Source organism: Girardinichthys multiradiatus, chromosome 15, assembly GCF_021462225.1.
Source record: "Girardinichthys multiradiatus isolate DD_20200921_A chromosome 15, DD_fGirMul_XY1, whole genome shotgun sequence".
Classification (NCBI taxonomy): domain Eukaryota; kingdom Metazoa; phylum Chordata; class Actinopteri; order Cyprinodontiformes; family Goodeidae; genus Girardinichthys; species Girardinichthys multiradiatus.
Window position 1 is genome coordinate 29,304,668 of NC_061808.1, and position 19,007 is coordinate 29,323,674.

At 40.2% G+C, this 19,007-nt stretch overlaps 2 protein-coding genes and 1 long non-coding RNA gene across 4 annotated transcripts in view; 2 read left to right on the forward strand and 1 right to left on the reverse strand.

The window, feature by feature from the left end:
* Positions 1 to 4,519: 4,519 nt before the first annotated feature.
* LOC124882098 (NF-kappa-B inhibitor alpha-like) lies at positions 4,520 to 6,747 on the forward strand. The gene is made up of 6 exons (XM_047388262.1): positions 4,520 to 4,797; positions 5,292 to 5,397; positions 5,500 to 5,707; positions 5,797 to 5,885; positions 5,976 to 6,236; positions 6,347 to 6,747. Exons 1-6 carry the CDS (start codon positions 4,571 to 4,573, stop codon positions 6,374 to 6,376), a joined length of 921 nt encoding a protein of 306 aa, XP_047244218.1. The 5' UTR covers positions 4,520 to 4,570; the 3' UTR covers positions 6,377 to 6,747.
* Positions 6,748 to 7,785: 1,038 nt separating this feature from the next.
* LOC124882170 (proteasome subunit alpha type-6) lies at positions 7,786 to 12,059 on the reverse strand. The gene is made up of 7 exons (XM_047388389.1): positions 11,879 to 12,059; positions 11,139 to 11,233; positions 10,937 to 11,018; positions 9,485 to 9,640; positions 9,212 to 9,390; positions 8,880 to 8,974; positions 7,786 to 8,006 (listed from the first exon to the last, which is right to left on the reverse strand). The coding sequence occupies exons 1-7, from the start codon at positions 11,952 to 11,954 to the stop codon at positions 7,949 to 7,951; spliced, it is 741 nt and encodes a 246-aa protein (XP_047244345.1). The 5' UTR covers positions 11,955 to 12,059; the 3' UTR covers positions 7,786 to 7,948.
* Positions 12,000 to 19,007, forward strand: part of LOC124882172 — a 41,201-nt gene continuing 34,193 nt past the window's right edge. For both annotated transcript variants that reach the window (XR_007041822.1, XR_007041821.1), the window contains exons 1-2: positions 12,000 to 12,107; positions 15,520 to 15,589. This is a non-coding gene — a long non-coding RNA (uncharacterized LOC124882172). The remainder of the gene's footprint in view (positions 12,108 to 15,519; positions 15,590 to 19,007) is intronic.

A 19,007-nucleotide genomic window follows, 5' to 3' on the forward strand; every position in this document is an offset into this window, starting at 1 on the left:
GTGTATTGCACTGAATGATGCAGAATTCATGGTGTTCTACTGCATCAGGATGGGGTGCGTTACTTTTGTCATGATGTCACCATCTTATTTTATTCTCGTAGTTATAAATCAACTTACCACCTAGGGACGAATGCTCCATGCTCCATGAGTGCCCCGTGTGGTCAAATATTTATTATCTAAATTCATCAGACAAACACCCTCAGAAATCAGAGAGTAGGTCAACCTGCCATCAGTTGGAGCCACTCAAAGCACTCAGCATCTGGAGATGAGTGAATCCACATCAATGCAGAAAGAGCATCTGTGTAGCTAATAGGTATGTTAATGCGAAGAAAATTTTTGCGTACACATGGGTGGAAGTTTAATATCTGACAAAGAGAACCTGAGTAAACAGAAAATGTTTACAAATTTTGAATTTCTTAAGGGGAAAAAGCATCACAAACCATCCTGGCCCTATGTGAAAAGGTAACTCTCCCTGAAACCGTATAATCTACCTTGACGGCAACAACTGTCAGTGTTTGCCATCAACAGCATTTGTATTACAATACAAATGCTGTTGATGGCAAACGCTAGGGTTATCACAACAAAGATTGACTGTCTGTATGATGTTTCTTTTGACTTCCAAAAAAATCTACCTAATGTCTCTTCAGACTACAGATGATTTTTCAAAAAAGTATTTGGCATTATCAAAATACCTTTTGTTGGACTTGTTCTTCTTTCCTGCAGAGATTTTTACCTTGGAATTCTTCCACAGATGCCATTTTTGCCTAGTCTTTTTCTTATTGTTAAATTATAAACACTGACCTTAACTGAGACAATTAACTGCTTCAGATGCTGTTCTGGGTAATTTTGTGACATAATGGCTGATTTGTCAATGCACTCTTGGATTTCGCCACTTCTGCAAATGTTCCACTGTTCCATCCTTCTTCATTTATGGATAATGGTTCTCACTGTTGTTCACTGGAGTCCCAAAGCCTAAGAAATGGCTTTGTTACCCTAGCAAACTAACGAGATCAGGGCATAATGTGTTGTGTTTGAGATCTTTTGGCCTACATCAAGTTTAAATACATGTTCTATTTAAGTGATTTAATTATCCTACAGGCGTGTGTGAGTGTATTGTTGGTGAGTCTGATTTTAGGGTTCTTAAGCAAAGTGAATTAATGATTTAACAAGGTTGGGCCAATCAAATATTAAATCAATAATTGAAAACATTACTTTGTATTTACTCTGATAATATTAACATTTGTTGGATAAGTGTAAAATGTGCAAATAACAGAATAAATTTGCACTTGAGTGAATACTTTTTCACAGGATTATAAATATTGTTGCTAGTTATGTAGCTATATTCCATAAAGTAGAATATACATTCTAAAGAACCTTATTTGTCAGATTAAAGTAACAAACCCACGTTTGTATTAAAAAAGTGGTTTTTGTTGGTCTGATATAATATTCTAATGTTAAATATTGTGCTTTTCATTGGCTGTAAGCAGAAAATCATCATAATTAACAGAAATAGGGGTGTTAGTCTATGTGTAATATGATGTGTTTCACTTTGTAAAAAGAGTAACTGAAATGAATGAATTTTTCAATAATATTCTTATTTGATGAATATGACTGTATATTATACCTAATTAAAATGATGACCTTTCCTTCCAAGGGCTTGAATATTTTTGCTGGTTATTGTACTGTCATGGTAAAAGAAATACCATGACAGTCCTTGTAAATATCTAAGATTTTACATATTTTGTTTTGTATTGAAAAGACATTAAAAAGGTTGAAGATTTTAATTAAATTTAAAAATGAAGTTGTTTTGACCTGCAGAACTAAAACACTTTCACCTCTATATCCACTTATCAATGCAGGGTAACATGGGGACTGGCGCTTATCTCCAGTGGTCGACAAAATGGAACTGTTCAAAAATGACAGCTACTCAGCAACAAAGTGGTAGGCCACGTCAAATTACAGACCTGGTCCATGGATGGTGACAAAGGCGAGCCCCCTCTGACCATTTATAAATCCCAAGCGGAAATAGTGATATCCATCCCAGCTGTGAGCTTTAACAAGCAAAGCAAGATGATGGGGCGTTGGCTTCAGCACTCGGTAGTCACTTCACATCATAATTTTCAAAACAGTAATGTCTGACAGACTTAGTGTACCGATCATGTTGTTGGGCAAGGAAATGCTTCAAATTTAAGCATTTTTTTATTCATACCTCCAATCTGTGGGGATGGGTGAACCCTGCCTTGGTTCCTGTGTGTTTTCCTTGTATTCTGTAAGTCCTTAGGCTTCGTCATTGAATACTATCTTCATCATGTCTCTGTGCTGTTGCCATCACTCAAGTTCATGTGTGTCTGAAGGCAGATGAGTGAACTCCAACTATCCAGGGAAAAAAAAAGAAATGTTTAAGTTTTGTGTTTTTGGAATGTACCATTCAACTTTTTTTTTGCAAGAATCCAAGACATGAATTGGGAAGTTTTTGAGGATTTGGCCTAAAGTACAACAAAAGCTGTTTGGCTGAAAATTAATGCAGTTTGCTCAACTTTACTTCTGTTAAAAAGTTTTTTTTTTTTTTTGCAGTTAATGTTTTTAGAGCATTTGTGGTTATTCTTGGCCAGCTGGAGACAATAGGAAAGTATTTTGACTGTCACTGCATCACCGGGCCCTGCTGATATGACACAACCCTGAGGCACCCCTGTGGTTACCGATGCTCACAGATAGGGGGCAATGTGCAGTATATAACACTAATTCAGCATGGTGCTCTCAGCTGCTGGTATCCAAGCAACTTGTGGCGTAAACAAAGCAAGTATGGACAGGAACTCTTGAAAATGAAGAAAAAACAAAACAAAACATTTAAAGTGGAAGTTCCAGTATTTCCCATGTGGGCTGTATATCTGACCATGTAAGCAAGCAGCAAGAGAAAAAAAAAAACACTGCAGAGAAAGAACAGTTTGTCCCCTGATCCCACCTTATGATACTTGGCAGGGGCGAAGGAATGTGTGGAATTTAACTGAGACAGAGAGGAGACGGCTCGTGCATACAGAAGTGACGTTTATCTGATGTAAGACGCTATCTCAGACAGCTTCTAGAAAGTGTAACCACAGCCCAGCCTGGGCATGTATCAATGTGCGTGTGTTTGGTTTGTGTGGAGTGATCTCACAGAGGTGCAACTGCATCACACTCCTTGGCTACAGTTACCATGTTTATGCCAAGCCTCACCTTTCACAATAAAAACAAAAAGTGATCCTGGATTTTTTATCTCAAATGTCAGGGGTAGCCCAGACAGGTAGCTGTCAAGTACTCAGGTCACCTTGTTGTGCAACATCAAGGACTTTCCTTCTTTAGTATGGAACAATGTGACAAAAAGGAGAAAATTCACAACAGGTACATGTTTGAAATTCCTACCAAAAGAAATCCTAGCGGGTTTGTACGTTTAGTATTTTCCAGGATCTAAGTTGTGTTTTGAGCTGGAATTTAGAAGTTTGTAAAGCATGACTAGGTGGGTAACTCCAGAACACCCCAATGTGGAACACGCTTTGTTGCTTTGAAAAGGCTGTCACTAAAGGGAAACCGGAGAACATGGCATCATGAACTCTTTAAAATATCAGAAGTTTTTAAACAAAGATCTGGGGAAGTCTACGAGTGAACAACACATTGAAATTTTTACTTTTGCTGTTTCTTGCTGCAAAAAGAAAACAAACATGGGCCCAGTTTTTGTGTCAGAGACAGAGACAATTTTCACCCTTCTCTTTGCCTCTGACTCTGCGTTTATTATTGTAATTATGAAAGGAAAATCAAATTAAAATTTCTGCTAATCTGTTTCTACCACAAAAAAAGAAAAATGACCTGTATTTCAATTTCATATTTTGATCGAATATCAATTATTCTTATTTACCTAGTAGTAGTACTTCTAATGAGAAAATCCAGCTACATTAACCGTGCACAGGCCGTCAATATCAAACATTATTTGCAGTTTAAAAGTGTGTGTGGGAAGGGTGAGGGGGGAATCCACTGCATGATAACAGCAACCACTAAATTAAAATAATTTTGCAGCATCTTACCAGGGTGGTAAATGAAGCGGCTGTGGGTTATTCCTACATTGTCGGTGTGAATTTTGAAACGCTGGAAACTCGCTCTTTGTGTCTTATTTTACTGCTTTGAAATTTGGCCAGTGAGGAAAAATTATGCAGTGCTGCATTTTGGTCAGCCACTTGAAACACATAATTTCCCCAGAGCACGAAGGGAATTCTTCAAGAGTCAGTCAGGGGCTGTCTGTACCTCTCATTCATGCCCATCATGTCTCATTCACTGACATGTGGCCCCTGAGCAGCAAGCAGGGCAGGTAGAAAATAGGTGTCTAATAGGAAACTACAGGTTTTCATTCTGAGTCTCTTTTGGAGAGTGGGGGGGGATTTTTCTCCTAAAAGCACAGCTCCGATGTGATTTCCCTTCTGCTGTTTCTAAGTCAGTCGGAAATCCCCACACAAGCTCCACCCAGAGCGTACAAAAGGCTGCTCGCTTCTCCGCAGACCCACACATCTGCTCTGACCTTACGACACACACTCGCAAATTCAACATGGACGTCAACACAATGCACGGACCAATGGATTTTAATTTGGACAACATGGAAGCCAAGCACGGGAAAATGCTGCCCAGTCTGGATGACCGCCTGGACAGCGGCGTGGATTCCATAAAGGACGACGATATGATGAAGGACTTTGAGGAGATGACTCTAAATTCTGGGGAGGAGCGCACAGAGGAGTACGAGCCATGGAGGGAACCAGTGACCGAGGACGGAGACACGTAAGTGGGATTTGTTAAGACTTTTTAAACTGTACTGTTTTGCAAAAATGCGCAGAACTGTGGAATTTGCACGCAGGCCTAAAGAGGGTTGGGGGGGAATGCGGATGCGATTTGAGTAAAGCTGCAAAACAACGTTAAAACGCGCACTGGAAGGTTAAAGTTTGCACAAAGGTAGAAGTTTTAAACAACCAAACACAAAGTGCGTGCAAACTGGCATTAAAGAGTGTTTGCAGCGCGGCTGTGCGCAGTCTGGGCGGCGCTAAAGTCAGCTCTGCGCATTCAGGAAAGTCCCTGGCTCGCTGCCAGGAACTGATAAAGCATCAGATGTGTCAAGCCACAACTGGTGGAAATAACCCGACAAAACTCCACTGTTGCGAAACGCTCCGCTGCTTTGGCTTTGTTCTCTCTTATATGACTGAAACCACTTCCCCTGTGTGTAGTTTCTTTTTTTAAGACTCGATTTTAACCAAACTTTTCCCTTTCTCCCCCAACAGGCTGCTCCACTTGGCCATCATTCATGAAGCAACAGAACATGCCTTTCAGATGATCCAACTCTCCAGAAATCACTCTTTCCTCAACAAACAGAACCACCAAAGACAGGTAACCATCAACGTTATAGCCAAAATGCCTGTCATCAGCAACCTATGCGTTCCTAATCCAAAGTCTCATACATCGTCTAAATAACTGTGTTCTCTTCCTCAGACTTCCCTCCACCTGGCAGTGATCACAGAGCAGCCCCAGTTAGTAGACAGGCTCCTGAAGGCCGGCGCCGACCCACTGCTGGCCGACAACAGTGGCAACACAGCTCTCCACATCGCATGCAAAAAGGGCTCCCTGGCCTGCTTTGGCGTCATCACTCAGAACTGCCAGCGCCACCTCACCTCTATCCTGTCCATCCCTAACTACAGTGGTAAGCATCAACTTATGCAAGTTCTTGCATCTCAATCAAGCCCCAAGTTGGGTCTGTAACTAAGCCATCGGCCCCTTTTTGCCTTCCAGGACACAACTGCCTCCACTTGGCGTCCATTAACGGTTATATTTCCTTGGTGGAAAGCCTTGTTCGCCTGGGAGCGAACATCAATGCACAGGTAGGCCTCCTTCATGACGAAGCTCCACAATGTCTTCAAAAAACACAACCAACACAGACCTAACTGTTTGGTTTTATGTTTTTACCTTAGGAACCCTGCAGTGGACGGACGGCACTTCACCTGGCCGTTGATCTCCAGAACCCCACATTGGTTCGCTGCCTCCTTGATCTCGGCGCTGAAGCCAACTGCCAAAACTACGGAGGTTTCACGCCGTACCACCTTACATACGGGCGCCAGAATGACGAGATCCGCTGCCAGCTGTACGGACGGACGGCACTAGAGCTGAGGGAGCTGCCCGACAGTGAGTCGGATGACAGCGACATGGAGGAGCTGGATCTGCTGGAGGACGAGGTAAGCATCCCTATCGAAGTGGTGCCACTCCCAACACTGAAATAACACTTTCATATAAAGTGATCTTCCGATCTTCTTTCTCACGAGTTTCTCGTCTTGCTTCTCTTCAGGTCTATGATGACATCAAGTTCGGGAAGTAAAAAAGACCCCCCCTACTGGTGGTGTGAACGTCAAGCTGCTAATGGGTTTGCCAAAGAACGGCTCCCAATGGGGTACAGTAGCAAGCCATGCCCCCCATGTTGTCCTCCCTCCTCCATGGCCAAAGGTTCAGGCCTGTAGGTGCTGGCCCAGAGACTGCAAACTGGAATGAAGATGGTGTCCAGTCAAGATTGCTGAAAAACCACAAAGGCGAGACCTCCATATGGTCCGCAACTGTTTAAAAATATAAATATATTATTGTGTAAATATGAGATGTAACATATTGTAAATACAGAGATCCTATTTTTGTACTAAGTGTGAATTTAAACACTATCATGAACAAGCCAAAAATAAAAAAGTCTATGAATATGAACATTTGTTACTCATGGTTTCTTCGGCTGAGCCAATAGTTGAATTTCCCTCCATATGAAGAATGACTGTTTGGTGGCCTTTCCAAAACTTTGAAACAAGCGTCATTTCTCACAATAAACCACGAGGCAGTCACTCAAAAAAGATGAAAAACCAAAAAAGATCAGTCAGCCATGGTTGGAACAGTATGGGATTTCCTTTGTTGGGCGAGGTCAGCAGGTCTCTGAGTCACTGCGCTGAAAAGTCCCTGGGCGGCCCGCTGAGGGAACGCGGCGTGCTCGCAAACATTTCATGCTGAGCAGCAGGCAAGGACCTGGCACTGCTGGATGGCTGCACCATAGAGGAAATGTTCTTTTTGCAAAATTGAGGACAAAAGTTGTTTAGATTTACTGCTGTACCACGACAGCAGGGAACCTTAGCTTGAGTCTGGGAAGTATAGGACTTCCTCTTTGAGAAGCTGGAATTTCTGTCAAGATAATTCAATCAGGTTACTGCTGTTAGTGGCTTCCTTGTGAGTTTAAGTATCCTGTATAAATATCCCAAGGTTCATTGGGGGGTGATTATTACAGGATAAAACTGGAGCATATCCACAGAAACTACAAAGGGAGAATTGACGTCATGAAACTGATCTGGAACTGACGTACTTTAGCATAATTTCTGATCTATCCTGACACAATATTCATAAACTGAGCTTGATGTGTTCATTGACAAAATCCTGAACCTTCTCCCTCCCCCTCAGTTATAAAGAAGCCCATGTGTCAGCTTTGACAAAACCATTCAGAGCTAAGAGGAACATCCCCCCTCAAGGAAACAATTTGTGCTGTACATTTCCTGTAAGTCGTAAGCTATTTCTGACACGATCAATGTACTTTAAAGAAGAATGAGGTCAAACCAGCTCCAAATCAGTGGCTGTGTAGTATAACCTTGATACAGCACCTCATTATCATGTTACTCTAGAGCCACAACAGGATACCCAGAGGGCTCATGTTTCCATTAACAGTTTCAAGTAATGTCAAAAAGAAGTGTGTAAACAGGACAAAGATTGTTTTACTCCAAAAACTTGTTTTATTGTTGAATGAAATCATGGGGAGAAGGGGGAGAGGGATAAATGTACAGCAAACAAAGATAAACACCAGCCTCCTTCTGGGAACCGCACTTCCCATCATGCTCTAAGTCAGTCAAACAGGTGGCATCTCTCTGCTCGCTCAGTCTCGCTCTGCCAAAGACATGAGGTGGGCGTCTACTTCAGATTCTGTCAGAATCCTGCAGGAAATAATGCCAAAAACATGGGAAAGCTGATGACATCTATGAAATGACAAGATTTACCTGAACACTAAAGTAGTTGTCAAAATTCTTTACAAATAAAAATCTGAAAGGTTTTTCACAGTACTAGTTTTGCATGCAGGCCAAAGCGTTGGTCTCATCTGAGTGGAAGATTCTTCTAAACCATGCTTGCTGTGTTCTTTGCATGACTTATGGAAAACTTAAAACGGAACCTGGCTTTTGTTCAACAATGATTTTCTTGACCACTTTTTTACAAAAGCCAGGTTTGTAGAAATAATACCTGTCCTGTCAAAAGATTATCTCTTTTAAATTGAGTTCGTATGAACCCCTTGGACTTTCTCTGAATATGCCTCCCAGCCAGTCAATTTAGTTGGATTTTCTATTCCTGCTTTAAACTTCTCCAAAACCTTATCCTTGATCTGTCTGCTTCTGTTCCTTGATCTTCATAATGCTGTTTGTTCACTAGAGTTCTTTAACAAATGTCTGAGACCTTCACAGAACATCTGGATAAACACAGAGATTACATTACATAGAGGTGGACTCTATTTACTAATTCCAAATTCTGAACACATATACGTGTGCCGCATTTCTCTGATTTGTTTGTAAAATATTAAGAAAATCATGTATTAATTTCATTACTCAGTTATGTGCAACTTGGTCTATCAAATAAAATCCCACTAAAACAGACAGTTTTGTGGTTGCAATGAGACAAAATGTGGAAATGCTAATTTTTCTGCAAGGCAACTGATAAACTAAACTAAAAAAAAATGCCGAAGTGTGATGTGGTTTGTGTGCCTCTGAGCCTTTCTGATTTCATTGCTGAGAAACAATCATCTGCTGGAGATGTTCTACCTGAACTTGGGGTCCTGTGTCGTCACAACGCCCACCTCCAGCTCAGAGGGCTTAAAGTCAATGGAGAGGACAGTTGAAAGACAAGAAACGGCCGTCTGAGGTGGAGAAAAAACATAAAGGTGGTTAGGAGACAGAGCAGTATCAGGTTTCATTTTAATCAGGCAGTAATGTGCATTTATTACATTTTTAGTGCTTTCTACTTCTTATAGTGGAATATGATGGTTATATAAGGTGCTACAGGAAGGCAGGAAACCACCACACGTTATGCAAGTGGCTTTCACATTCAGGTTTTTTCCTTATCAACCTGTGCTCCATCAGCAAAACAACTTTACCTCAATCGTTTGCTCAAAGGTCCAGTCCAGTTTCTTTTTTACTTTCTTCTCCAGGAAGCTGGTGGCTTCTGTCTGCTTCACTCCAGCGGCGGTGGCCTTAAAACCACAGTAATAACCAGCCGGGTCGCATTTATACACCTGGGGACCGTACTCCTCGTCTATGCCGATCACGATCATACCTGCAAGATGGCCAGGCACCACGTTATTTTCCATGTGTAGCTTTGAGCCTAAACTCAATATAAATGCAACAAGTGATCTGAGAAATTAACTCACAGCAGCCTAGCGGTCGCATCTCAGCATTCTGCGTGTAGACTTGTGAGATGTCGGCGATTCTCTTACACAACATGTCCACTGGGATCTCGTAACCGTACTTGTACTGCCAGTTGGCTGCCTCGTAGCGAGCTCGCTGGACCTGAGACCTGCTGTCAGCTGTAGATCACATGCACCAAAAAATTACTGCTTTTAGTTTAAGAGAGACTAAAATAAAATGCCTTTTTTTAGTAAATAGAAAGTGAGATCAATAGTAGCAGTGAATGCTGTGAAAAATCTCAAATAGGTGAAGATGTGAAAGTTAAAAACTGAGTAGAGATTGTTGAGACTAAGTATCTAAAACTAAAATACTTTCACAGACTGTTTGCTTTAAATTCCCTTTAAAGAGGTTTCAGAGAAAGTGCTGACATGACCAAAGTTTTCACCAGCTGTAAGGAGCGTAGCGGGAAGCAGTGCTGCCCCTCCCCAACCTGCTGCTGCACACTGCAGCAGCTAATATCGGTCCGTGGGTAACCAATAAAGAGCAGAAAAAGGTATAATATCCCATGTACTAAGGAGAAACTACTGAAAACTACTACTGAATTTCACAGATGTTATGTGATATTCTTTATGAAGTCTATCAAAACTAATGGAGGGATGGGCATAATTTATAGATAATAGATATAACTAATGTTGTATGTTTAGCTGCAGAAGGAATGGTTTCTTTTCTGTTAAAGACCTGCTAAAGCATGTGCTGTGATTTTGTTTAAAACCATGAGATGCCCTGTTTCAGGTGTGGGCTGTTTTCTCCGGCTGTATGGAAAACAACATAGAACTGGTAGCCCTACCACACCTGTTGCTAACAAGTGTCAGTCAATTGTCAAAACAGATTACCTTTACTTACAAGACCGGAGAATTTTGCTGTTTGAAAATATTTCTGGATGTGCACAGACATGGGACAGTCATGGGGTGAAAACTGAAGAAGAACTACAATGTTATTGTTTTAAAAATGCAAATGCAGCGCGACGTCTGATAAGCAGCTGGAGGTGGGCTGGCTTCTCGAGCAGATAGCCTGACTAACCAGCCAACATCAGCTCTCTGTACTTGTGTTGCTCTATGAACTATTTGTTAAACTAGTAGGTATTTAGTTAATATTTGTAATTAAGTCTACATATCACAATCAGAAGCACAATCCATAAATGTTATAGATAACCTATTAGAAATGCAATAATCAACAAGCTATTTTGGGACCAGTAAGAATAATTAATGCTTCAGTTTAATAAAATAAACTGTTGTTTTTATTTTACCCAGATAACCTTGGGTATTTTTACTACATTGTACAGTGAGATGCTCATACCAGTCCATGCCTATTTTACCTAATACATACACTTTTGCCTCCAAGTATAAGATTAATGGTGAATTGTGTAATCTTAAGACTGCATGTCATGATTCCTTAACGGTCAGGGAATTCCTCACCTGTCATACCAGACATTACACATCCAATGTTGTCTGTTATTCTGAAGAGGTGGGTCACTGTGGAGGCATCCAGAAGCTTATCCTGTAGGAAGAAGATGATATCAGTGAGAATGCTGCATAATCATTCATCTGGAAACACATGCATCTCTCTCCTAAGAGACATTCATCCAGCCCCTTAAAAGACCCCAATGCTCAAACTCACCGGTACTTTTTTTTGTGTTACAACAACTGCACAGTCCTTCCCTCGGACCGCTACTGATGTGAGGCCACCTTGGTTTATAGCTTTGAAAGCATATTCTGAAGAAGATGAAAGGCAAAAGATTGGTTTAAGTAAGCATGGTTATCTGAAAACAGCAAACAACAACAGACTCTTCGGCCCTGATTTCAGACAGTAAAATGTACGGAGAGATTATAGTTTCATGCAGCTGGAAAACTGCACCATAAATGAACCCGCTGACATCAGACAAGAAGGAATAATTATACATTAACACTCATTTAGCACAGCGTGGATTTTCTCATTGTGCTCAATTAATATACAATACACACGCAAAACCTCAGTACAGAAAAACAATATTACACGATCATTTGTAAATGATATTTGTAAATCCTAAGACATTTTAAACTTAGTGGCAAGCTGTCACTATGGTGAATCAGCTATCTTGACTGTATTGCTAACTATGCTAACTAGCCTAGCCACAGGTTCGCTCTTTACATCTGCTATTTTGTTACACATTGGCGTCAGAAAGGGAGACTTAAAATATCAACACCGATATTATAACCATCAGTATTACATTTATAAGTGACACTACTTTCACTTTGGCCGGGGTAATTTATAAGCCAGGAGCCGGCCTCAGCCAACCATGACAGAGCATTTAGCTAGCTAGCAAACAACTGAGCCAGCGAAGCGGCTCTTTTTTTATCTGAATAGCTGCAAATACTGACCGACTTGATAGAGTCTCCCTTCGGGAGAAAATATGGTGATGTGTCGATCGAACCCTGCACTCGAGCCTCGGGACATTCTGCGAACTTAAATTTTGGCCGAGAAGTTCGTCCCCAAATGAATTTACAAGCAGGCTTTACTTCATGAACAATATTCCCACCCGGAAGCTGATTCAAAATGTCGAAAACTTCATCCGGTGTGATAGACCTGCCTTGTTACCATGGTGATACAGTAAGTCGGTGTACGTTATTGGTTTCTCCGTATAATGTATGACTATATGTATGATTTTAAATACGATACTCTATGTGAACCTATATAAGAGGAAAAAGATGGCTGGTTTATTTAGCATGTGTCCAGGTTAACTAGCTGTATTTATAGATATAAACTCCTTACACACAGAGTGGTTTAATGCAAGCATTTATTACAGTTGTTTTAGATGATTTTGGTTTACACTTAATGAATTTCCGTCCCTCCATTATCTGTATCTGCTTGTTCACCCTGAACAGGTCATCACTTAACAGTCCATCACATGACAAAGAATAAGACATGACAAAGACAGAAAAAACAACTACGCGCGCACACACACACACACACACACACACAGTCATTGACACCCAGCGAGTGGAGGGATAAGCCCCAAAAGGTAATTGCTAAAGAAGCTGGTGGTACAAATGCTGTAGGCAAGCATACTAATGGAACGTTGATTGTAAGGAAAAAGTGTGGTAGGAAAAGCCACGCAAGCAATAGGAATAACATCAATTTTAGAAGGATTGTGAAGAAAAGCTCATTCAATAGTTTTGGGGTGATTCAGAAAGCATGGACTGCAGCTGTAGTCAGAGATTAAAGAGCCACCACACAACAATGTATCCAAGTAACAGGTTACAACTGACACATTTTGAGCGTCAAGCCAGTCCTGGACCAAAGACGTAGTCAAAGACTTGCTGCTTTGGCTATGGAGAAAGAGCATCAAACCGTTGCCGATCCACCGATCCACTCTACTCTTTTGAGATGGAGGCAAATTTTGAGTCTGGAGGAAGACCCTCAAGGCACAAGTCCAAGTTGCTTGACTTCCAATGTTCAATGTTTTTTCAAGCTCTGAGTCATCTGTCTACCAGGAAATTTTAGGAAGACTTCAGCGTCATGCTTTTCTTTTTTGACAAGCTTTATGGAGATGCTGATTTCATTTTCCAACAAAACTTGGCACCTGACACTGCCAAAAGTACCAATGTAACTGCTTTAATGACCATGGTGTGACTGTGCTTGATTGGCCAGGCAAACTGTTCCGACCTAAACCCGGTGGAGAATCTATTAAATATTTTCCAAGAGGAAGATGAAAGACACCAAAGCCAACAAAGCAGACGAGCTGAAGGCCACTATTAAAGCAACCGGGGCATCCATTACACTTCAGCAGTGTCACAGGCTGATGGCCTCCATGGCAGGCCACATTTGGGGAGTAATTCAGTCCAAAGGAGCCCTGACCAAGTACTGATTACATATATTGTACAGCACAGTACACGCTTTTCTGAGTTTTGCAATTCCCGAACTTTTTAAGGCACGGCAAGGCAAAGCAAGTTTATTTATATAGTGCATTTCAGTAGCAAGACAATTCAAAGTGCTGTACATGAAAAAAGAAAAAGAGACATAATAGGAAAAGTACATTACAGTGGCATAAAGGTAATTCAATAATTAGAGAATAAAAAATGAATATTATTTTAATTAATTATTTTTATATTTTTATATTAATTAAAAGGATGATAATAAAAAAATAAATAAAATGAAAAATTAATGATATAATGATTGTATGTATGGGAAGCCACTTTCTTAGTTTTAGTGAGGACCCAGGCAGCAGCATTCTGGATCAACTGCAGCTGTCTGATTGACTTTTTAGGCAGACCTGTGAAGACACTGTTGCAGTAATCAATTCTACTAAAGATGAACGCATGAATTAGTTTTTCAAGGTCCTGCTGAGACATTAGTCCTATAATCCTGGAGATGTTCTTTAGGTGATAGAAGGCCGACCTTGTTACTACCTTTATGTGCCTCTGAAGGTTCAGGTCTGAGTCCATCACTACACCCAGGTTTCAAGCCTGATTGTTGGTTTCTAGCTGTATTAACCAAAGCTGTGTGCTAACTTTTAAACGCTCTTACTTTGGTCCAAAAATTATTACTTCAGTTTTGTTTTGATTCAGTTGAAGAAAAATTTAGCTCATCCATGCATTGATTTCTTCTAAACATTTACCCAGAGCTTGAATGGGTTCATAGTCACCAGGTGACATCGTAACGTATAGCTGTGTGTCGTCTGCATAGTTATGATAGCTTATGTTGTTTTTTATTATCATCTGAGTTAGGGGGAGCATGTAGATATTGAATTGCAGGGGCCCTAAGATGGACCCTTGGGGAACGCCACATGTGATTTTTGTGGTCTCTGATGTAAAGTTATATACTGACACAAAAAAGTCCCTGTCTTTCATGTAGGATTTAAACCAGTTGAGTGCTGTTCTAGAAAGACCGACACAGTTTTCCAGGCTCTCTAATAAGATGAAGTGATCAACAGTGTCAAATGCTGCACTAAGGTCCAATAATACCAGCATTGTGGTTCTTCCACAGTCTGCATTTATACAGATGTCATTGAACACCTTGACAAGAGCAGTCTCTGTACTGTGGTGAGCAGGAAGCCTGACTGGAAGACATCAAAGCGGTTGGTCATTGTTTGGAAGTTGTTTAACTACTAACAGCTTTTTCAATAATCTTATTGATGAAGGGGAGGTTTGATATAGGCCTGTAGTTCTGTAGTAGCAGCTTGTCCCAGTTGCTCTTTTTCAATGGTGGTTTGATAATTGCTGTTTTTAGGGCCTGGGGGAAAACACCTGACAAAAGGGAACAAAAAGATTTTTCTTAGAATTTTCCCTGTATAAGCTAAAGGTTTTTCACAAAGCACCTTAGGCCTTAAGAGACCTCCTTTATTGAACAAATGTTAAGAGTAGTGAAGAGGACTCTTAGTGAGCCTAAGAGTATCTTAAACAGAGAAGATGAAGGAAAGATCAAGATAAAAGAGAGATATTCTCCATGCAATGAACAACAGTGAAGACGCTACTGGCTCGATCATGCTGGGATTCACCCCCTAAATGAGCACAAAATCTTATATAACAATCATACAATTATTAATATAGAGAAGATAAACTTTATCATCCCCTTATGAAGAAATTAAACAATTTCAGCAGTTGTTACCATTTCCTAGTTTGGGCAAATAGGCTTTCATGATTATTACCCCTAATCAAATTCAAATAACCCTTTGTTGAAGATAATAAATGTTGAAGTCCAACTATATTTCCTTATAGTAGTCTATGAGGAGACTATACCAATTGCTTTAAAGCTTTGGTTGTCAAATCAAGGATGAAATGTCTCCAAGATGGGAACAAAATGTATGCACAGATGGTACGAAATGTTCAAAATGGCAGAAGGTTCCATTTTATACCCTCCAAAAATGGGTACAAAACAACCAGAACTACTGAAGTGCATAATGGAGAATTGGCAACAGCAGCCTCATTACAAATGTAGTATTTTTATTCTTTTAGGACTAGTGATAAAGACAGGTTGGTGGATGAGGTAGGGCAGGAATTCTAAAGGATTGTGTTGTTTGCAGATGATATTGTAGTCTGTAGAGGGACAAGGAAGAAGATGGACGAAAACTAGGAATAGAAGAAGAAAATAAAGTGAGTAGAAGCAAGACAGAATGCATGTGTGAATGAAAGCAAGACAGATCAGAGAGAACAGTAAAGATGAGATGAGTAAATGCGCTAAAGGTGCACAAGTTTAAGTATCTTTGTACAATCATCTAAATAAACCGTCAAAACCGTGCAAAAGAGAGATGAAGAAGAGAGTGCAGGTATGATAGAGTGAATAGAGATGAGTGTCAGGGTGTCTTCTCTGGCAGAAGGATAGTTGCAAGATTGCAGGGGAAGATTTGCAAAATGTCGTTGAGGCATAAATTAATATTAAAGCAACGGTTTTAACAGACATGCCACTTATAAACAGTCATCATTTTTCAACTGAGTCTGATTGCTGGAGATCATCTTTGTGTTTTAACGACCCAGTCCTGTCTTCTAACACCAGTTTACCTTCTTAACGGGGTGTAGTGTTACAATGTCAGAATGCCATGCATATTACAGCAGAGGAAATAAAAGTTCCTCTTTCTGAGCACCAACGCTGTTACTTTTTCTTAAAAGAGTTCAGTGTTCAGACCAGAAGAGGCAGTCACAGCTAAAGGTCTAAAAAAAAACCCCAGTGCTCTTCCAGTAAGTACTTCAGGGCCAATGAGTGGAAAAAAAATCACATGGTTCACACATACTGACATTTGATCTCGACTAACTCTCATGCAACAGCAGTCTGATCTTACATGTACTGCTTTTCGCTTAATTGACGCAAAAAAGTATCTCCTCAAATGTTTTTCTTTGTCACTGGTTGCGATTGCAGACTAAAAATGTCATTTGTATGCACATGTGCAAGCAAATACACAACTATGTATTAGCAAGAGTCTGTGGGAACCCAAATGAGGAAGCGATGTGTTTTATAATTTCCTGTGTGTGCAAAACATCGAGGTATGGTAATTTCTTGCACAAACACAAAACAGCATGGTAAATGAATATGGTTATATCGTAAATAATGTCTATAAAGCATTAAACTAGCATGAAAAAGGTTTGGTTCTAGATTTTGTTCCAGGACATTTAATAACAAAATGCAGTGAACTGGAAGATTATTAGTAACCATATATACCTAACCAGCAATATCAAAGGGTCATATTCAAGGAGCAGAAATCACTGTTTTACGTCTTGGTAAAATCCCAAATCCTATTTCCTTGTTCCTTTGCTATAATGTCCACATTTGTGTGTCATCAGGGATTTTCCCTCTGCACGCAGGTAGATAACAGCTGCATAGATGTTGGCTTCCTCTTTTAAAGGTAGTTACTTATTTAGACAATGACTCATAAGGGAGCTCTATGAGGTGTCAGGATATGTGATCAGCAGAAGTGAAATCTGGACTCAGCGATGCACCTGAGGATAATCACCCCAAAAAGGTTCTGATTATGGCCTCCAGGCAAAAAGCCCCGACTGCTTGTTACAGTTTCATGTTCCTGTTATAAAGCCTGTGCTGTCTGTGTTATAATCACAAATATGAATGGTTTTGTATTAATTTGTTCAAATATTTCTTAAATCTGAATCAGAACAGAATGCATGCAATGAAGTAGTTTACATATATGCTAGATCTAATATTTTTGGCTCCTGCAAAACCTTTACAAGATCATTTATGGGTTTACAAACTGACTCCTTTTTGATATTTCAAAACTGAGACAGAACGCCTCCCCCCACCCACACAATTGCCCCTCCATTCTGATACCTCACCTTCCTCCCCCTTTCCTGTCCTCTTCCCCACCTCTGCTCTTTGTCGCTCTCTCACTACTTCTGTTCTTACTTTGCCCCATTCATAATGTATCAGTGCAGCTTCTTTACACTGTACTGTTCACATTTTGAAACCAGAAAGACCCCCACCCACGCTGTGTTATGAAAAGGCGTAGGAACAAGTTCTAGTTTGTCTGGAGGGGGGGATCTCCACCATTTATGAAAATACTGTGTCACATTGCAAAGCCACTGGTGGCAAATGTTTTCTAAGTTCAAATGTTTAGATGTTAGGCAATGGGGGAAAGGTTAACAAGTGACACGAAACAAAATTTGAAACCATGGATTTTTGGCAATGTTTACTGATAAAAAATAAAATCCCAGACATAACCTCTCTGGGTGATTGTATCCAGCTCTTAGTGCATACCTCACAAAACGTCCATTGGCCTCTAAAAGGTTTGTTTCCAGGAATGCTCTGTTTATAGCCTGATCCTTCGTCCAGCTTCCCTGTCCCTGTTAGAGAAAAGCATCCCTGCACCAGGATACTGCCACTACCATGTGTCACTGTGGGGATAGGCCAGGAGTGTCCAAAGTGCGGCCCTTGGAAGAATTTTGTGTGGCCCCCACACAAGAATAGTAAAACATTGGACCCTCCAGCACAGGTATTTGAGGTAGATGGCCCCTTTTTTGTCATTATTAGTTTGAGATCTTCACAGAAATTGTATATCTTCTTAAAATGGAAACTGTTAGGTACAGCAGCCTTTATGAACTATGTTTTTTCCATTGTAATTTTATGAAAACTGGTAACACAAATGTCTGGCTACTTTTACCAAAAAGCAGATTTGGGCACATATATTAATTAGACTTGCCAAAATACAACAAGGTTTTCTAAGAAAGACTGACTCATATTTCATTCTTGTTGATAATAAAAACCAACAAAATAAAAAATCTGACTTTATGTTTGTTTGATCAAAATACTGCATGTTTAATTTATGGCTAAGCATGTAAAAAGGTTTTATGGTTGTTTGGGGGGATTTAGCCCCTGTGGCAAAAAGTTTGGACACTACTGGGATTGGTTGTTCGGGGTAATGTGCAGTGTTCATTTTCGTTTTGCGTGCAGACCCAAAAGTTTAGTATTGTTCTGATCTGACCGTAGCACATTATTTAAACATGTTGGCTGTGTCCCCTACATGACTTGTGGTAATCCTCTTCCTTGAACACCAAATCTGTAGATTGCCCAGGCTGTATTTATTATATTAAGAGACTCTCGTACCTGAGCTGTGGTTCAGAATAGGATTCGGATTGTTTTACTATTTAATGTAGAAGTACCAGAGTTAAGGGGGCTAAACAAAAATGCTTGCCACAATTTCCTCATGTCTATTTAGGGAAAGCTTTGAAAACCATGTATAATTCTCATTACACTTCACAATTGTGCACTACTTTCTGCTGGTCTGTTGCAAAAATACCATTGAAGTTTTGAACAAGATAAAATGAAAATGTTAATGTGGTATACAAACTTTTGCAAAGCAAATATTAAATCTAGCTTCTAAACTCACATATATGTTGGTTTTCATGCACACGTGACGTGTTTGGTTTCTAAGTACTTGTGGACTGTCAGCAGCTTCTAAAAAGAGCTTATCTGCTGAGGACTAAAATGCCTAGCGGGGCATACTTTATGAAGGTAAGTCCAATGAAAATTAGTGTGCTTATGCCAGGCACTGTCTTCCGTTTACTTTAG

What these genes read in the sequence shown, in the direction of transcription:
- LOC124882098 (XM_047388262.1), top strand. Translation starts at nt 4,571, where the DNA reads ATGGACGTCAACACAATGCACGGACCAATGGATTTTAATTTGGACAAC. An exon ending in AACAGAACCACCAAAGACAG is followed by an intron (nt 5,398 to 5,499) that starts GTAACCATCAAC and finishes TCTCTTCCTCAG; the next exon opens with ACTTCCCTCCACCTGGCAGT. An exon ending in GTCCATCCCTAACTACAGTG is followed by an intron (nt 5,708 to 5,796) that starts GTAAGCATCAAC and finishes TTTGCCTTCCAG; the next exon opens with GACACAACTGCCTCCACTTG.
- LOC124882170 (XM_047388389.1), bottom strand. Translation starts at nt 11,954, where the DNA reads ATGTCCCGAGGCTCGAGTGCAGGGTTCGATCGACACATCACCATATTT. An exon ending in AGGGAGACTCTATCAAGTCG is followed by an intron (nt 11,234 to 11,878) that starts GTCAGTATTTGC and finishes CATCTTCTTCAG; the next exon opens with AATATGCTTTCAAAGCTATA. An exon ending in GATGCGACCGCTAGGCTGCT is followed by an intron (nt 9,391 to 9,484) that starts GTGAGTTAATTT and finishes GCCATCTTGCAG; the next exon opens with GTATGATCGTGATCGGCATA.